This window comes from Cebus imitator, unplaced genomic scaffold (genome assembly GCF_001604975.1).
Source record: "Cebus imitator isolate Cc_AM_T3 unplaced genomic scaffold, Cebus_imitator-1.0 Scaffold82, whole genome shotgun sequence".
In the NCBI taxonomy this organism is placed as follows: Eukaryota; Metazoa; Chordata; class Mammalia; order Primates; family Cebidae; genus Cebus; species Cebus imitator.
In genome coordinates, this window is record NW_016107397.1 from 3,048,904 (window position 1) to 3,064,824 (window position 15,921).

Below are 15,921 nucleotides of genomic sequence, written 5' to 3' on the forward strand. Positions count from 1 at the left end.
TGTCACCCAGGCTGGAATGCAGTGGCATGATCTCAGCTCACTGTAACCTCCGCCTCCCAGGTTCAAGCCATTCTTCTGCCTCAGCCTCCCCAGTAGCTGGGATCACAGGCACCCACCACCATGCCCAGCTAATTTTTGTATTTTTAGTTGAGATGGGGTTTCATCATGTTGGCCACACTAGTCTCGAACTCCTGACCTCAGGTGATCCACCTGCCTCGGCCTCCCAAAGTGCTGAGATTACGGGTGTGAGCCACCGCACCCCGCCCTAGTGTCCATCTTTTTATCCTCTGTGCTCACCCCAAGGCCCAGCCAAAATTAGGTGCTCTGTACATCTCTGAATGGACATGAGGTTTTCTCCTTCAGGTTTATGCTAATGGGCATCAAGGAGCCAGTTCCCCAACCTGGGGATCCTCTCAAGGCTTACAGAGCTCACTGTATCAGTCATTTCAACCATCCAGGCCAAATAGGGAAGAATAACTCTTGCCTTTCTAACTCAGGATACTATCATGAGAAGAAAAATAATGGAGGCTTGGCCATGCACAGTGGCTCATGCCTGTAATCTTAGCACTTTGGGAGGTCGAGGAAGGCGGATCATCTGAGGTCAAGTTTGAGACCAGCCTAGCTAACATGGTGAAACCCCATCTCTACTAAAAATACAAAAAATAGCCAGGCGTCGTAACAGGCGCCTGTAATCCCAGCTACTCGGGAGCCTGAGGCAAAAGAACTGCTTGAACCCAGAAGGTGGAGGTTGCAATGAGCCAAGATCGTGCCATTGCACTCCAGCCTGGATGGCAGAGTGAGACAGCATCTCAAAAAAAAAAAAAAAAAAAAAAAAAAAAAAGGATTTGAAAGTTTTTACCTACCCAGTCCCCTATCTGCACAGAAACAAGCCAGAGGTGTCCGAACCTTTCTCCTCCGACAAGGTCCTCTGTCGTCCAAGCTGGAGTGAATGCAGTGGCGTGATAACTCACTGCAGCCTTGGAACTCCTGGGCTGAAGTGATCCACCTGCCTCCGCCACCCCAGTAGCTGGGAGTACAGGTGCAGGCCACCACACCGGTTAATTTTTTTAAAAAATTTGTAGAGATGGGGTCTCTCTATGTTGCCCAGGCTGGTCTTGAACTCCTGGCCTCTAGCGATCTTCCCGCCACGGCCTCCCAAGGCGTTGAGGTTACAGGCGAGAGCCACGCGCCCGGCCCCGGGTTCTGGTTAAGATTTTGTTGTAGATGGTGAAAAGTCACGTGGCCTCCAAGGTCCTATATTTCTGCGGGGTGTCAGCTTGGCACCTAAAGTGATGTGATCTCCGGCCGGCTTTCCACCCTCCTCTGTTTGCTGTTTTCATCCTGGGGGCTAACCGCTAAGACATAGCCTCCGGCTTCCCTGGGGAAGCCTCCACAGGGGAAGGCACCGGCTGGGGTACCGGGGATCACCCACTTGGGGAAGGTCTCCCTGAGCGCATCCCGCGGGCTGGAGGTACCCGCTGAGCCTGCGTACTACCGCCCCACCCGCGCAGCTGAGCCGGAGGAAGGGGCGGGGCGTCGCCAAGTCGGGCCCGCATCCGCCGGACGCCGGAAGTGGCTCTACGCCCCTGCCACTGGACCATGGAGACTCTGGCACAGTAGATTGTGGTGTGAGGCTCCCGGGGGCAGTGGCCATGGAGGCCGTACTGAACGAGCTGGTGTCTGTGGAGGACCTGCTGGTGAGGCCTGGCCCGGACAGAGGGAAAAGGAGGGTCGGAGGGCGGGTCCTGAGGAGAGTCAGGTAGCTGGCCGAATCCTCCTCCCGGCATCAGCTTGGCTGAGGGAAGCCGAACTACGACTCCCGGCAGCCTCCGCAGTGCCTGTCTCCTGCCCGAAGGGCCCGCTATGCCTCAGAGGCTCCTGGGGGTTGTAGTGTCCTGAGCCCCCTACACCACAGACTGCGGGCCTGGAGCTCCAAGTGGTTACACTGCCAGGCTGTGGGATCCTGCTGTGAAGTCAGGGCGCTCCTCCAGCGGGGGTAGAATACAGTGACATCATGAGGTGTCACGTATTATTGTGTCCCGCACGGTGCTAAGGCATTGCATTCCAGATCTGTCTTTGTAGCTCTAGGAGGTAGGCACTACTTCTATTCCTGGACGTTAAAAGGTCCAGGCCCGGCAGAGTGGGGCAAGATGGGACCAGCAGCCTCAGAAGAGGACCGCGTGGGCTGTTGTTGAGCAGTTCTGACAGGGTGTTTACTGTTCGACCGTCGGGTCAGCTGCTCCGGGAGCCGTGCCTGGAGCTGCCACCAGGTGGCATCTCCGCTCGGCACCGCGGGGGGGGAGGGGAGACTAGGGGCCTGTGTCCCAAGAGCTGGCCCGCAGGCCTGGAGGAGCCGAAAGCCTGGGTCCAGGGCCCGGAGATAGCAGAAGCTGGGGTGCCAGATACTGAGACCGGCGAGGGAAAGGGGGCAGGGCCAGGGAGATGGGGTGTGACCGACATCGTGTCCAGATAGAGAATGGTTGACGCCCTTCATTTCTAAATGATTCCTTTCCTCCCCTGTGGCAGAAGTTTGAAAAGAAATTTCAGTCTGAGAAGGCAGCAGGCTCGGTGTCCAAGAGCACGCAGTTTGAGTATGCCTGGTGCCTGGTGCGGAGCAAGTACAATGATGACATCCTTAAAGGCATCGCGCTGCTCGAGGGTGAGGCACTGGGCGACCTAACTCTCCCCTTCGCGCTGCCATCGGGGCTGCTGTACGACGTGGGCCCCTGTAGTCCAGGAACCTCGCAGCTGTCTCCGGTGGATTTACTGCAGCAAGGGCTACACTTAGCCTGACTTCTCCCACTAAACTTTTGGCTACTTACCACCCACCCTTGTTTTTGCCAGACAGAGTCATAGCCTGCCAGTTCCCCCAAGGCTATGTTGATCTGGGAAAGCGCCTTGAGGTCATGCAGCTAATCAATTAATGGCAGAATTGGGACTAGAAGCTCCAGTTTTGAGACACCCAGGCGCATGCCTGTCCCCTCAACACCACCACCTTGTTGCTTGGTTAGTAGCTATTGAGAATCTTTTGTGGCATGGAAGAGGTACAGAGTACTGTCCTACAAATTTGTGAGCAGACAGTGCTTTTAGCTTTTTGTTTTTGTTTGAGACAGAGTCTTGCTTTGTCTCCCAGGCTGGAGTGCAGTGGTGCTATCCCAGCTCACTGCAACCTCCACCTCCCGGTTCTAGCAGGCCCACCACCACACCTGGCTAATTTTTGTATTTTTAGTAGACAAAACTTTCACTGTGTTGGCCAAGCTGGTCTCAGACTCCTGACCTCAGGTGATCCGCCCACCCAAGTCTTCCAAAGTGCTGGGATTACAGGCCTGAGCCACTGCATGCGGCCAGATTGTGCTTTTTGGATTGGAACCCTATTTCCCATTGGTTTTGGGTGGGTCAGCATTTGTCAGAGGCCATAATACTTAACCACTTAATTTCTCTGTAGCCCCTTTCTTTTGTTCAAGTAATAATTTATAAGCACACAGTATACACCCATCCCTCTGTATCCGTGGGGGATGGGTTCTAGGAACTCCACCCCCACAGGTAGCAATAGCCACCCAAGTTTGTGGTGTTACATGTAACTTACACATCTTCTCCCATATACTTTAAATCATCTGTAGATTACTTATAATACCAAATACAATGTAAGTGCTGTGTAAATAGTATACGGTATTGTTTAGGGAATAATGGCAAGAAAAAAGATCTGTTCATGTTCAGTATAGATGCAATTATCTTTTTTTCTGAGTGTTTTTGATCCATGGTTGGTTGAATCCATGAATACAGAATGCTGATGTGCTAGCGAAGGATGCCTGTTGAAAATCTGTAAAGATAAGACTCTTTCTTAAAACATACAGATAATTTCACCGTGTGTTTGTCTACTTTCACCATTCAGATTTTCAGGTTTATTCTGCAGCAGGGTGGAGCTGTAGAAGAAATGGCCCCTCCAAGTGTTGCCACTCTAGTTGAGGAGACAGTACAGACACTTAGGAAGATTTATAAACACTTGCAAAACTATTTGGCAACAAATTCTAGTGCATAGAGTGCAGTTACCCTCTAGGCAGTCTCTGAATTAAGAAGGTCAGGTGGGGCCAGGTGGCTCACGCCTGTAATCCCAGCATTTTGGGAGGCCGAGGTGGGCAGATCATGAGGTCAGGGGTTCGAGACCAGTCTAGCCAACATGGTGAAACCCCGTCTCTACTAAAAATACAAAAGTTAGCTGGACGTGGTGGCATGCGCCTATATTCCCAGCTACTCAGGAGGCTGAGGCAGGAGAATCGCTTGAACCCAGGAAGGGGAGGTTGCAGTTAGCGGAGATCATGCCATTGCACTCTGCTCTGGGCAACAGATCAAGACTCCGTCTAAAGAAAAAAGAAAAAAAGAAAGTCAAGTGGGGCCAGGCTCTGTGGCTCATGCCTGTAATCTCAGCACTTTGGGAGGCTAAGGCCAGAGGATGGCTTGAGGCCAGGAATTTGAGACCAGCCTGGGCAACATAGGGAAATCTTGTCTTTTTTTTTTTTTTTTTTTTTTTTTTTTTTTTTTTTTTTTTTTTTTTTTGAGATGGAGTCTTGCTCTGTAGCCAGGCTGGAGTGCAGTGGCGCAATCTTGGCTCAGTGCAACCTCTGCCTCCCGGTTCAAGTGATCCTCCTGCCTCAGCCTCCCAAGTAACTGGGACTACAGGCGCCTGCCACCATGTCTAGCTAATGTTTGATTATTTTTCATTTCATTAAAAATTTTTTTGTTACAAATAAAGACAAGGCCTCACTATGTTACCCAGTCTGGTCTCAAACTCCTGAGCTCAAGTGATCCACCTGCCTTGGGCTCCCAAAGTACTGGGATTACAGGAGTGAGCCACCACACCTGGCCTGTCTCTATAACAAAAAGTTTTTAATTAGCCAGGTGTGGTGGTGTGCGCTTATAGTCCCAGCTACTCAGGAGGCAGAGGCAAGAGGACCACTGAGCCCAGGAGTTGAGGCTGCAGTGAGGCATGGATGTGCTACTGTGCTCCAGCCTGAGTGACAGGGCGAGACCCTGTCTCAAAAGGAAAGAGGGGAAGGAAAGAAAGAAGAAGGAAAGAGAGAGAGGAAGGAAAGAAGGAAGGAAGGAAGGAAGGAAAAGTCAGGTGAGGTCTTCAGGGAAGGCTAATTGAAGGTGAGTTTTGAGCTGATTTTTTTAAGGGGGAGTCCTAACATTTTTTTAAAAAATAATTGGACAGCAAGCATTATAGTTAAAACCACAGCAGCAGCACTTTAGGAGGGCGAGGCAGGCAGATCACCTGAGGTCAGGAGTTTGAGACCAGCCTGGCCAAGATGGTGAAACCCCATCTCTATTGAAAATACAGAAATTAGCTGAGTGTGGTGGTGGGTGCCTGTAATTCCAGCTACTTGGGAGGCTCAGGCAGGAAAATTGCTTGAATCCGGGAGGCAGAGGTTGCAGTGAGCTGAGATCACACCACTGCACTCCAGCCTGGGCAACAAGAGCAAAACTCCTTCTCAAAAAAAAAAAAAAAAAAGTACCACAGATGCCAGAACTTGAGTCGCGCTGCCTTTGGCTTCTCCAAGGCCCCGATTTCCTCTGTTCAGTTGGATGGACCAGTCGGCTGTAATACTGATAAAGGGATGCTCTGTCACTGGACTGTTGGGGCAGCTGGGGTTCACCCTGCCCCAGAGCTCCAGCTAGAGGTGCTGGGAGTGACTGGAGCTGAAAGGGAGGCTCAGGACAGTGACCCTCCCAAGATCGCAGAGGCATTCAGAGAGTGGAAGGGGCCTCTGGGACACAGTATTAGGAAATGGATGAAGCAGTTCTTACCCTCTTCCCTGCCCCTCCCCCAGAGCTGCTGCCCAAAGGAAGCAAAGAGGAACAGCGGGATTACGTCTTCTACCTGGCTGTGGGGAACTACCGGCTCAAGGTGAGGCGGGGCCCTCCCCTTCACCCTCCTCTGGGGGCTGCAGTACCTCCTTACTGCTGTCCTCCAGGGCCAGGGAGGCTGAAGGGATGCAGAGGTGCGGAGAGGTGTCAGATCAGGACTCCGAGGGAAGATCAGAGTGCTGAGGGTGTGGGGAGGAGGGTGACGTCAGGAGGTTGGGTGCAGGCCCAAGCCTTGCAGTGTTATCTCCCGCAGAGTTGGGGTGGTTTAGTTTGTGGACTCTACTCCGTGGGGTGGGGCTGGAGGGAGGGGAGGGGTGGAGGTTGAGGGAGGAGCCCCCAGGGCTGAAGAAGGGAAGGTCCTTCAGGTGGGCAGGAGTTGTGGGATACTGAGCTGTAGCTGGCCCAGTGGCTGGCACCTGTAATCCTGGCTACTTGGGAGGCTGAGGCGAGAGGATTGCCTGAGCCTGGGAGTTTGAGGCTGCAGTGAGCAGTGATCGCAATGCTGCACTCCAGCTTGGCCAGCAGAGTGAGACCCCATCTCTTATTTAAAAAAAAAAAAACAAACTCGAAGGTGTATCTAATGAGCATGTTTCCCCGAGCATAGGAGTATGAGAAGGCTTTAAAGTACGTCCGAGGGCTGCTGCAGACAGAGCCCGAGAACAACCAGGCCAAGGAACTGGAGCGGCTCATTGACAAGGCCATGAAGAAAGGTGACAGCCCTGGCTCCTTTGTTCAGCCCTCTCCTCCCCACGCGTGGGTGCTTTGGTTTCTCTGTAAATGAACCCCTCCAGGCAGCCCCTCCTCAGCCCTACCCCTTCCCGTTCTGGGATTCCCTTGCCCTGCAACTCCAGGTAGAGGTGCACATCTGTTGAGGAGCAGGGCTGGTGGAAGGGGACGGTCAGGGTCCCTGCACGGGCGGGGCTCCTGACAGTGTCCCTTTCCTTCCCCAGATGGACTGGTGGGCATGGCCATCGTGGGCGGCATGGCCCTGGGTGTGGCAGGCCTGGCTGGACTCATTGGACTAGCTGTGTCCAAGTCCAAATCCTGAAGGACGCGTGGGAGCCCGTGGAGGACGCTCCAGGAGGGCCCGTCTGTCCTTGCTGTCCCTTCCCTGTTCTCCCCCTGCACCCCCATGTCTGTCCTCTGTGGCCTTCAACTAACTTCTGCTCCCCTGAGACCCCTTGTCCTTCAGCCCCAAATCATGCACTTTGGGATGAGTGTAAATAAAACGGGGCTGTGGCTTGGGAACCTCTGTGTCTGCATTGAGAGGAGGGGTGGGTTCCGAACGCTGGACGCAGGGTACAGAGGCGCTACTTGTGGTTCTTTCCTGCCTCTGCCCTCCAGGTTGGCACAGGCTTTGTCCACTGAGCAGCCCAGAGCCCACACCCTTCCTCCCTTCCCTGAAGCCATGTCCTTGAGAGTGCCGGGCAGCTTGAATACATGGGGCTTTTCCATGATCGCAGAGTCCTGGGAGAAGGCAGTGACCTGAGCAGGAGCGGGCAGAACTGTGGGGTCAGGCCAGGCTTCAGGCTGGCCTTCTCCTCTGACCCACTCAGCTGCCTCTCTGGGGTTTTCCACAGCAGGCACCCCTTGGATTCTTCCTCTACCCCGCCCTTCCCTCCCTTTGTCTTCCTGTGGCCTCCCCTTCCTCCTACCACCTCCTCCTCCAGGGAGGGGGGGGCCTGTGGGGGAAGGAAAGCTGCCTCTGTCACGGAGTAGGCAGCGGTCCCAGGAGAGGTCAGAGCCCAGGGCGCCTCAGCTCTCGCCTGTGGGCTGGAAGGTCAGGACCCAGCCCCATCTGGCCAGCCTCCCCACCTGGTGCCAGGCTCCGCATGGGCCTGTTTTGCTTCACTGCATACCTCTCGTTCCACAGGCCAGGCCAGCCTGGCCAGGGGTAGGGAGGAGACACCTTAGGAGAGGCTGGGAGAGGCTGGAGGAGCCCAGCGGGGCCAGGTAGGTGAGCAGGCAGCGCTGATGGCCTCCAGGGACTGAGCCCAAGGGAACCAGAGCAGGAGATGAGAGTGTCTGCCCTGCGACAGGTGCTCTGCACTGGCTCCAGATGGGGACCCAGAGGCTGCTAATCCATCATCATTTGTGGATCGAGCCGGTGGCAGTTGCTGATAACTGAGAACAGGTCGCAGAGCTCAGCCACAGGATCACGCTCCAGGCCGCTTGCAGCAGGACCAGGCTCGATGCTGAGTCAAAGATCAACTTAGGAGGAAACTGGAGTTTTGGGCGAGAGCAACTCCTTGGTGGCCTTACTGAGCCCTGCGGCGCTCACACCCAGGACAGTCCCCAGGGCCGAGTAGGCAGCACTGTGGCGGTTGGGGGGGAGCTTGAATCCCTGGTCCCATTGAGGTCTTAGTGTGTTTCCCCGCTGGTCTTGAACTCCTGAGTTCAAGCAGTCCTCTCAGCCCAGCCTCCCAAAGTGCTGGCTTTACAGGCGAGAGCCACGGCACCCGGCCCCTGGCCCCACTTCGCCCCACTTCGCCCCACTTCTCCCTACTGCCCATGCAGTGAGCAGTCGGGCCTGTCACTGACGGAGCAGAGGCAAGCTCAGGGGACTGAGATCCCTGGCTGAGTAGCCTTGGTGAAGGAATTGGGGGCTAAGTTCCAGTCCAGGCTGGTTGGAGCCCAGGGCTGTGTGTCTCCCAGCCTCCTGTCCCCTCATCCACATTCATCTTCCTTAGAGACTCGAATGCCCCAACACCTAGGTCTGCGAGGGTCAGATTGTTCTCACGGTCCCTCCATCCTTCTCCACTGAAGGCTGCTCCTCATTCTGTCTGTCCCTTGTTGCTCTCACATCTGTCTCTGTCATCTTTTCGCTCCTTGTCCCTCTTACTCCGTTCTCTGGCCCCCGATGAAAGCTGAGTCAGAGACAGACACTTCCCCTCAGTTCCCAGTGTCTCCCTTGGGGGGCCCCACCTTGGCCGTATCCGTCTGTGGCTCCAGGGTAAGTCTGCCCCCCCACCCTCATGGGGCGGGGAGCCCGGGGCAGCCCAGAGGCTGGGGGGAGGGAGTGGACTTTTGGCCCGTTTCGGTTATTCCTTCCATCTAGTCAACAGCTGCCTCGCGCAGGCTTAGCTCATTCCTCTGACCTGCCAGGAAGCGGAGAGACCCAGAGAGCGGGAGGGAGGCGGAAACCTGGAGGCAGAAAGTAGAGACGGACCTGAGCCGGAGGAAGAAGGAGGCTGAGGCAGAGGCCAGCTCCCCCCCAGCCTGCCCAGACACCTCTTAGCGCGGCCCCTGCCAGTTCCCTAGGGGTTCCGCCCCTCCCCCTCTCTGGGGCACCAGGCCCCCGGGGCCCTGCATCCCACCATGTCGATGGCTGTGGAAACGTTTGGCTTCTTCCTGGCCGCTGTGGGGCTGCTGATGCTGGGGGTGACGCTGCCAAACAGCTACTGGCGAGTGTCCACCGTGCACGGGAGCGTCATCACCACCAACACCATCTTCGAGAACCTCTGGTTTAGCTGTGCCACCGATTCCCTGGGCGTCTACAACTGCTGGGAGTTCCCGTCCTTGCTGGCCCTCTCTGGTATGGGGTGGGGATCGCTCCGGGGAGAGAGGGCAGTGGGGAAGCAGCAGAGACCCCAGGGGAGGGGGGGTGCTGCCGTGAGGATGCAGGGAGCCCTGGATTCAGCTCTGGGGGTCTGGGTTCCTGCAGTCAGAAGTGCCGGGGGCAGCCCCTGCCTGGAACTGGAGTGAAGACCTTGTCACACGTGGACCCCTATGCTAGTGTGGCGCTTTTAGCTGTTACAGGTGCGGGCACCAGAATCAGACTGCTTTCCCAGCTCTATGCCATGGGCAAGTGATGAAATGAGCTTCATCTCACCCACCTGTGAGGTTAGGGTGAGTCCTAGTTCACAGGTGTCTGAGAAAGTGCAAATGTTAATGTGAGGTTAACACACACAGGCACTCATACAGTCGAGCATGTTTTGGGGGTGGGATTGCTGGGGTGGGCAGGATGGGGGGCCCATCTTGGACTCTGGGAGGTTGATGAACTTCCAGGCTCCCCAGCCTCCCCAGCCTCACTATCGGGGACACTGGCCTCCTTGTCCGGCTGACATCTAAAGGGCCCTGGTGAAGGGAGGCGTCTTGCAAGTTGCAGGTTGGGCGTCTACAGTGAGGGGTGTTGTGCGTGCAGGTGTGTGGGGCTTCCAGGACAGCGTCTTTCTGGGGTCTTAGAAGGCTGGAGCCAACAGCTCTTTGGGGCCAAGAGAGTTCTTTCTGCAGCTGCAGCACCTCCCACTCCCTGCTCACCCCCTAGGATGAGGACACCCCACTGTTCCCCAGGGCAGTCTCTCCTCAGTCTGATACTATGCCAGAGATAGCCCTGGTGTCTGTGAACTTCGAGAGGCGCCGCTCCACGCTCTCCTGGGTCCTTCGGGGCCAGCCCGCTCTCCAGGCACCGCGTGGCAGGGAAGGCACTGAGGGCCACGCTGCACATGAAGTGGGGCTTAGAGAAACCGCCCTCAGGGATGTCGGAGCTGCTCTGAGCAGTCAGGGGGTCTGAGTGGGTCTCCTGTGCCCCCACTACACCCAGCCCCTCCTGGGAAGCACCGGCAAAGGCTTTGTGTTTTCCTCCTCTCCAGGACTGACTGTGCAGGGCAGGCGCCCCCCCACCAAGAAAAACCCTCTAAAAGCCGAGTACAAACCTGGGCCAGAAGCCTAGAGTGTTGAGTGGCCAGAAGGGACATTGGAGGTAGCCCCGACATCCACTCCTCAGACACCCCGTGCTATGGGGAGGTGGCTCTGCTGTGAGCCTGCGTACCCAAGAGGGCCCCCCTTGGGAATTGCATGACAGTGCCAGAGTCCCCAGGGCATGGGGTAGAGGGTGGTGGGGTTCCAGGCCTTGGGGTAGGTGGTTCTGTCTATGTTATTTCCACCATGGGGAGGTGGGGGGAACCGTTACAGAAGCTGAAAGGCCTTGGCAAGGTAGAGCACCCCACCCCGAATCTCACAGGCAGGAGAAGGGAGCCGGGACTCTGACTCCACAGCGGGTGTGGTCCTGGGAGACGGACCTGACTGCATCTCCCAAAGTTGTACCCCAATCCCTGCCACACCGTCCATGTGCCTTCAGGCACTTCCAGAGCCTCTCCTTTGACTCCAGAGCTACCTGGGGACGCACAGCCGGTGTCAGCCCCAGAGGGAGTGGCTGGAGGAAGAAAGTACTCCCAGAGAACTTTGCCCCTCCTGCCTACCCCCCGACTCTGCACCCTTCATCTCCTGCCAGGGGCCAGCCTTTCCCCTTCAGCACCAACGGTTATGCCCCACCCGGAAAAGGGGTGCAAGGTCCTTGGCAGTGCTTGGCAACTATCAAAGACAGAGAAGGGAGGAGAAGGGAGAAGCCAGAGAGGGAGCCAGCAGCCTCCAGCTCTGAGAAAAGGGAAACTGAGGCACTGAAAGACTGAGCTAGACTGCCAGGATCAGTCCTGAGCCCAGGTATCCCACCTTCCACATCAGAAACTCAACCGGGTGTGGTGGTTCACGCCTGTAACCTGAGCTCCTCTCGAGGCTGAGGCAGGAGAATCACCCGCACCCAGGAGTTCAATCAAGGCTGCAAGGATGAGCTGTGGTGGCACCACTACACTCCAGCCTGCGGACAAAGCAAGACCCTGTCTCTAAAACTGCCCTAGGCTGGGTGTGGTGGCTCACGCCTGTAATCCCAACACTTTGGGAGGACGAGGCAGGTGGATCACAAGGTCAGGAGTTTGAGACCAGCCTGGACAACATGTTAAAACCCCGTCTCTACAAAAGATACAAAAAATTAGCTGGGCGTGGTAGCATGTGCCCATAATCCCAGCTACCTGGGAGACTGAAGCAGGAGTATCACGTGAACCCGGGAGGCAGGGGTTGCAGTGAACTGAGATTGCGCCATTGCACGCCAGCCTGGGCGACAGAGAAAGACTGTTTAAAAAAAAAAAAAAAAACTGCCCTAGACCCTCTGCTGTACAGCACTGCTGCCCCTTATCTCCAGCGCTGTGCTAGGCACTCAAGGAAGACTTGGAGTGGAATCATGGGGAAGGCAACAGCAGTGCTTAGCTGTGGGTTCTGTAATACCCAGCAACACAAGAGCAACTCGATAGAGCCGTGATTCTCAGTGGGTGGCTGCACAGTGATCGTCACAGCTTGTGGGGAGGGGGTTGCTACTGGCACCCCGTGGATAGAGGCCAGGGAGGCTTCTGAACATCCCGCAGTGCCCAGGACGGCCCCCAGAACAAAGAGTTGCCCAGCCTAGGTGTTGGGAGTGCCCAGGAGAAAGCCTGTAACCCAGGCACAAGCAAAGCGCACCAGGTGCATGGGAGGAGTGGGGAGCGGGGCAGGAGGGGCCCAGATGCCTAAGGAGGGAGGGGTGACTGCAGCTGGGTAGGTTGGAGGAGCCCAGGGGAATGAGAGGACTTGGGGACTGTTAGGTACAAGAGCAAGCAAGTGAGGGGGGCCAAGTACAGTGGCTCAACGCCTGTAACTTTGGGAGGCCAAGATGTGCAGAGGTCAGGAGTTTGAGACCAGTCTGGACAACATGGTGAAACCCTGTCTCTACTAAAAATACAAAAATTAGCCAGGCATGGTGGTGCATGTCTGTATTCCCAGCTACTGGGGAGGCTGAGGCAGGAGAATCACTTGAACCCAGAAGGTGGAGGTTTCAGTGAGCTGAGAATGTGTCACTGAACTCCATCATGGGTGAGTGCAGTCTTCTGAGACTCCATCTCAAAAAGAAAAAAAGATGTCAAGGGGCTGTTGGGCTGGCTCCATCACAGAGGGGTGAAAAGATGGGAAAGGCTGACGACTCTGCCCCCACCCCCAGGGTATATTCAGGCCTGCCGGGCGCTCATGATCACCGCCATCTTCCTGGGCTTCCTCGGCCTCTTGCTAGGCATAGTGGGCCTGCGCTGCACCAACATTGGAAGTCTGGAGCTCTCCAGGAAAGCCAAGCTGGCGGCCACTGCAGGGGCCCTCCACATCCTGGCCGGTAACTGGGGGAAGGTGATGGGGCGGGGGTCCCCCTGGGCCGCAGACTCCAGGCTGCTTTGTCCTCCACTCATCTCCAATTCTCACTCCTCACGCTCGCCTCCCCTAGCCCGCTGTTCAGACACCTGCTCACCTCTCCCTCGTCCATACTCCCCAAATCCCTTGGCTGCAAATCAGCCCAACCCCAGTGTTTCTTGAGCTCCCAGTAAGGGCCAGCCTCTGCCAGGTGTGGGAGGGACTTCAAAGATGAGAGTGAGTGGCTGCCTCTGGGAGCTTGCACTCTGGCTGGGGAGCAGAGTTAGGGCGCACATTACCACACACACACACACAGTGCCATACCACTGGGCGTGCGGCTTGTGCCTGTAATCCCAGCACTTTGGGAAACCGAGGCAGGCAGATCACAAGGTCAGGAGATCGAGACCATCCTGGCCAACATGGTGAAACCCCGTCTCCACTAAGATACCAAAAAAAAAAAAAAAAAATTAGCCAGGCATGGTGACGGGCACCTGTAGTCTCAGTTGCTTGGGAGGCTAAGGCAGGAGAATCGCTTGAACCTGGGAGGTGGAGGTTGCAGCGAGCTGAGATCGCACCACTGCACTCCAGCCTGGTGACAGAACGAGACACTGTTTCAAAAAAATAGCCAGGCATGGTGGCGGGCACCTGTAGTCCCAACTCAGAGGCTGAGGCAGGAGAGTCACTTGAACCTGGGAGACAGAGGTTGCAGTGAGCTGAGATCATGCCACTGCACTCCAGCCTGGGCAACAGAGCAAGACTCTGTCCAAAAAACACAGAAAAACACAAAAAAACAAAGCCAAGGTGGGACAACTGGCTTGAGCCCAGGAGTTCCAGACCAGCCTGGGCAACATAGTGAGACCCTGTCTCAGCAAAAAAAAAAAAAAAAAAGCCATCTGGCTGTGGCTTTTCGGTTTGCAGAACATTCCTGCACCATCGCCTCACAATAAGCCTTTGAGGTAGGGTGGGTACTGCCCTGTTTTCCAGAGGTGAAACGGGCCCAGAAAGGTCAGGTGGCTTGCAAGAGGACAAGCTCCCAGTGAGTGGGGTGGTGCTAGCCTGGGGGTCTGCCTGGCTGCAGGAAAGGACCACCCTGGGCTCCCAGGGCACCAGCTGGGCTTCAAGGGTGGTTGGGATTTGGATGGGACTCTGGGTGAGGAGATAAGGCCTTAGAGATGAGCATGAACTAGGCAGGTCTGGGACTGAGGACAGGCAGGAAGAGGTCGAGGTAGTGGGAGATGAGCAGGGTGGGCTGGAGCCTGAGGGCTACTTTCAGAATTTGACCGCAGGAAGGAGGAAGGCTTATAAGCTGGGCGGGGAGAAATGACTGAGTTAAATTGCTGCTCTTGGACTTGGTGCCCCCATCCTACTCCGGACAGCCCCTGCCTGCCTCTCCCGCAAAGCCTCCTCGCCCACTATCCCTCCCCCTGGACTGGGGTCGTCCTCCTGCCCCCAGGTATCTGCGGGATGGTGGCCATCTCCTGGTACGCCTTCAACATCACCAGGGACTTCTTCGACCCCCTGTATCCCGGAACCAAGTGAGTGAGGGAACCCACCCTCGGGGCAGCGGGTGGGAGTCAGCCCTGCCCACTGCGCTGGCGCCTGACGGTGCCCCCCACCCCCGGGCCGCCCTTGTGCACAGGTACGAGCTGGGCCCCGCCCTCTACCTGGGCTGGAGCGCCTCCCTGATCTCCATGCTGGGCGGCCTCTGCCTCTGCTCCACCTGCTGCTGTGGCTCTGATGAGGATACCGAGCAGGGTTGGGGAGAGGGCGACACCCCAGCTCTGACCGGGGCCCCGCCCCGCAGCGCCCGGCTGCCTTACGGGGCTCCACTGTCCGTGAAGCCAGTCACCATCTCGGACCAAGAAGACGACAGCAGCTTTGACAAATACGGCAAAAACGCCTACGTGTAGCAGCTCTGTCCCGTGGGCTCCACTGTCCTTATCACTGCCCCGTGGAGAGGGGTCCTGGCCGGGGCCCATTCCCCTGTAGAAACTTCAGGGGCCGGCAACGCCCCACGCCGGAGCCACGCCCCACAGGCCACGCCTCCCCGGTCGGAGCCTCACCCCGGCCACGCCCCCCCCAGGCCAAGAACCGCTCTTGGGAAGTTGCATGCCCCCCTGAGGCTGGATCCCTCATCTTCTGAGCCTGGGCTCTGGGCTGTGAAGGGGACGGAGGTGTCCTCGAACGTTTGTATTCTGTATAAATACTAATAAATGTATATTGTGACCGTTCAGGCTTGAGGGTGTCAGAAGCGGCCGGCCAAGCCAAGGGGTGGGGGGGTGGCACCAGGGGTCGGTTCAGGTCTCGGACCCCAGACTGTCACCCTATCCACCACTTTGGGGCTGTCATACAGCAAAATAGAAGAGGCGTTGCAAATGATTTCGCGAGTGGCACATAATTGCTGATAAGAGTCACCAAGGAGCAGATCCCGGAAGCCCCTGCTCCAGGAAACTGGAAATAGCAGAGGTGGCCCCTGGCCAGCCTGAGGTCCCGAGCCGCCCCTTTCACTCACCTAGGCCAGTCTAGAGCAGAGCTGCGCGCCCTGGGCCTGAGCGTGGATGGATACCAGGAGTGATGAGCCTCTTGAAATTCTGTTCCACATTAACTGGGACTGGCGCAGGGGCATTTCTCCGGGGAAGATGTAGCACCTTCCAGAAGAGTCTCTGGAGGTCCGTGGGCGGGGGGGCGGGGGGGGGGTGTCTGTGTGCACCTCGGTGGTGTCCAGCTCAGGTAAGGTGCTGGGTTGTGGGTGGGTTTGGTGCAGGCCCAGTGGGTACTGAGCTCAGAGCTGTACCCACTTAAGACGACACAGGCCAGGCTCAGTACCTCACCCCTGTAATCCCAGCACTCTGGAAGGCTGAGGGCTGGGAGGAGTTCGAGACCAGCCTGGCCAATATGGTGAAACCCCTTCCCTACTAAGAAAATACAAAAATTAGCCGACCATGTTGGTGTGCACCTGTAGTCCCAGCTACTCAGGAGGCTGAGGTGGGATGGTCACTTGAACCCAGAAGTTGGAGGCTGCAGTGAGCTGTGATTGAACCACTACACTCCAGTCTGAGTGACAGAGATGCC

General features: G+C 56.5%; 2 protein-coding genes across 2 annotated transcripts; both read left to right on the forward strand.

Moving 5' to 3' along the window:
- The first annotated feature begins 1,538 nt into the window (after positions 1-1,538).
- FIS1 (fission, mitochondrial 1) lies at positions 1,539-7,113 on the forward strand. The gene is made up of 5 exons (XM_017533521.2): positions 1,539-1,697; positions 2,527-2,659; positions 5,829-5,905; positions 6,470-6,575; positions 6,816-7,113. The coding sequence occupies exons 1-5, from the start codon at positions 1,653-1,655 to the stop codon at positions 6,911-6,913; spliced, it is 459 nt and encodes a 152-aa protein (XP_017389010.1). The 5' UTR covers positions 1,539-1,652; the 3' UTR covers positions 6,914-7,113.
- A 1,562-nt stretch (positions 7,114-8,675) lies between these two features.
- On the forward strand, positions 8,676-15,080 carry CLDN15 (claudin 15). The gene is made up of 4 exons (XM_017533520.1): positions 8,676-9,400; positions 12,671-12,835; positions 14,303-14,384; positions 14,489-15,080. Exons 1-4 carry the CDS (start codon positions 9,184-9,186, stop codon positions 14,757-14,759), a joined length of 735 nt encoding a protein of 244 aa, XP_017389009.1. The 5' UTR covers positions 8,676-9,183; the 3' UTR covers positions 14,760-15,080.
- The last annotated feature ends 841 nt before the right edge of the window (positions 15,081-15,921 follow it).

Coding starts and splice junctions, on each gene's coding strand:
- CLDN15 (XM_017533520.1), top strand. CDS start 9,184: ATGTCGATGGCTGTGGAAACGTTTGGCTTCTTCCTGGCCGCTGTGGGG. Junction 9,401..12,670: donor GTCCTTGCTGGCCCTCTCTG/GTATGGGGTGGG, acceptor CCCCACCCCCAG/GGTATATTCAGGCCTGCCGG. Junction 14,385..14,488: donor CCCCTGTATCCCGGAACCAA/GTGAGTGAGGGA, acceptor CCTTGTGCACAG/GTACGAGCTGGGCCCCGCCC.
- FIS1 (XM_017533521.2), top strand. CDS start 1,653: ATGGAGGCCGTACTGAACGAGCTGGTGTCTGTGGAGGACCTGCTG. Junction 5,906..6,469: donor TGGGGAACTACCGGCTCAAG/GTGAGGCGGGGC, acceptor CCCCGAGCATAG/GAGTATGAGAAGGCTTTAAA. Junction 6,576..6,815: donor TGACAAGGCCATGAAGAAAG/GTGACAGCCCTG, acceptor TTCCTTCCCCAG/ATGGACTGGTGGGCATGGCC.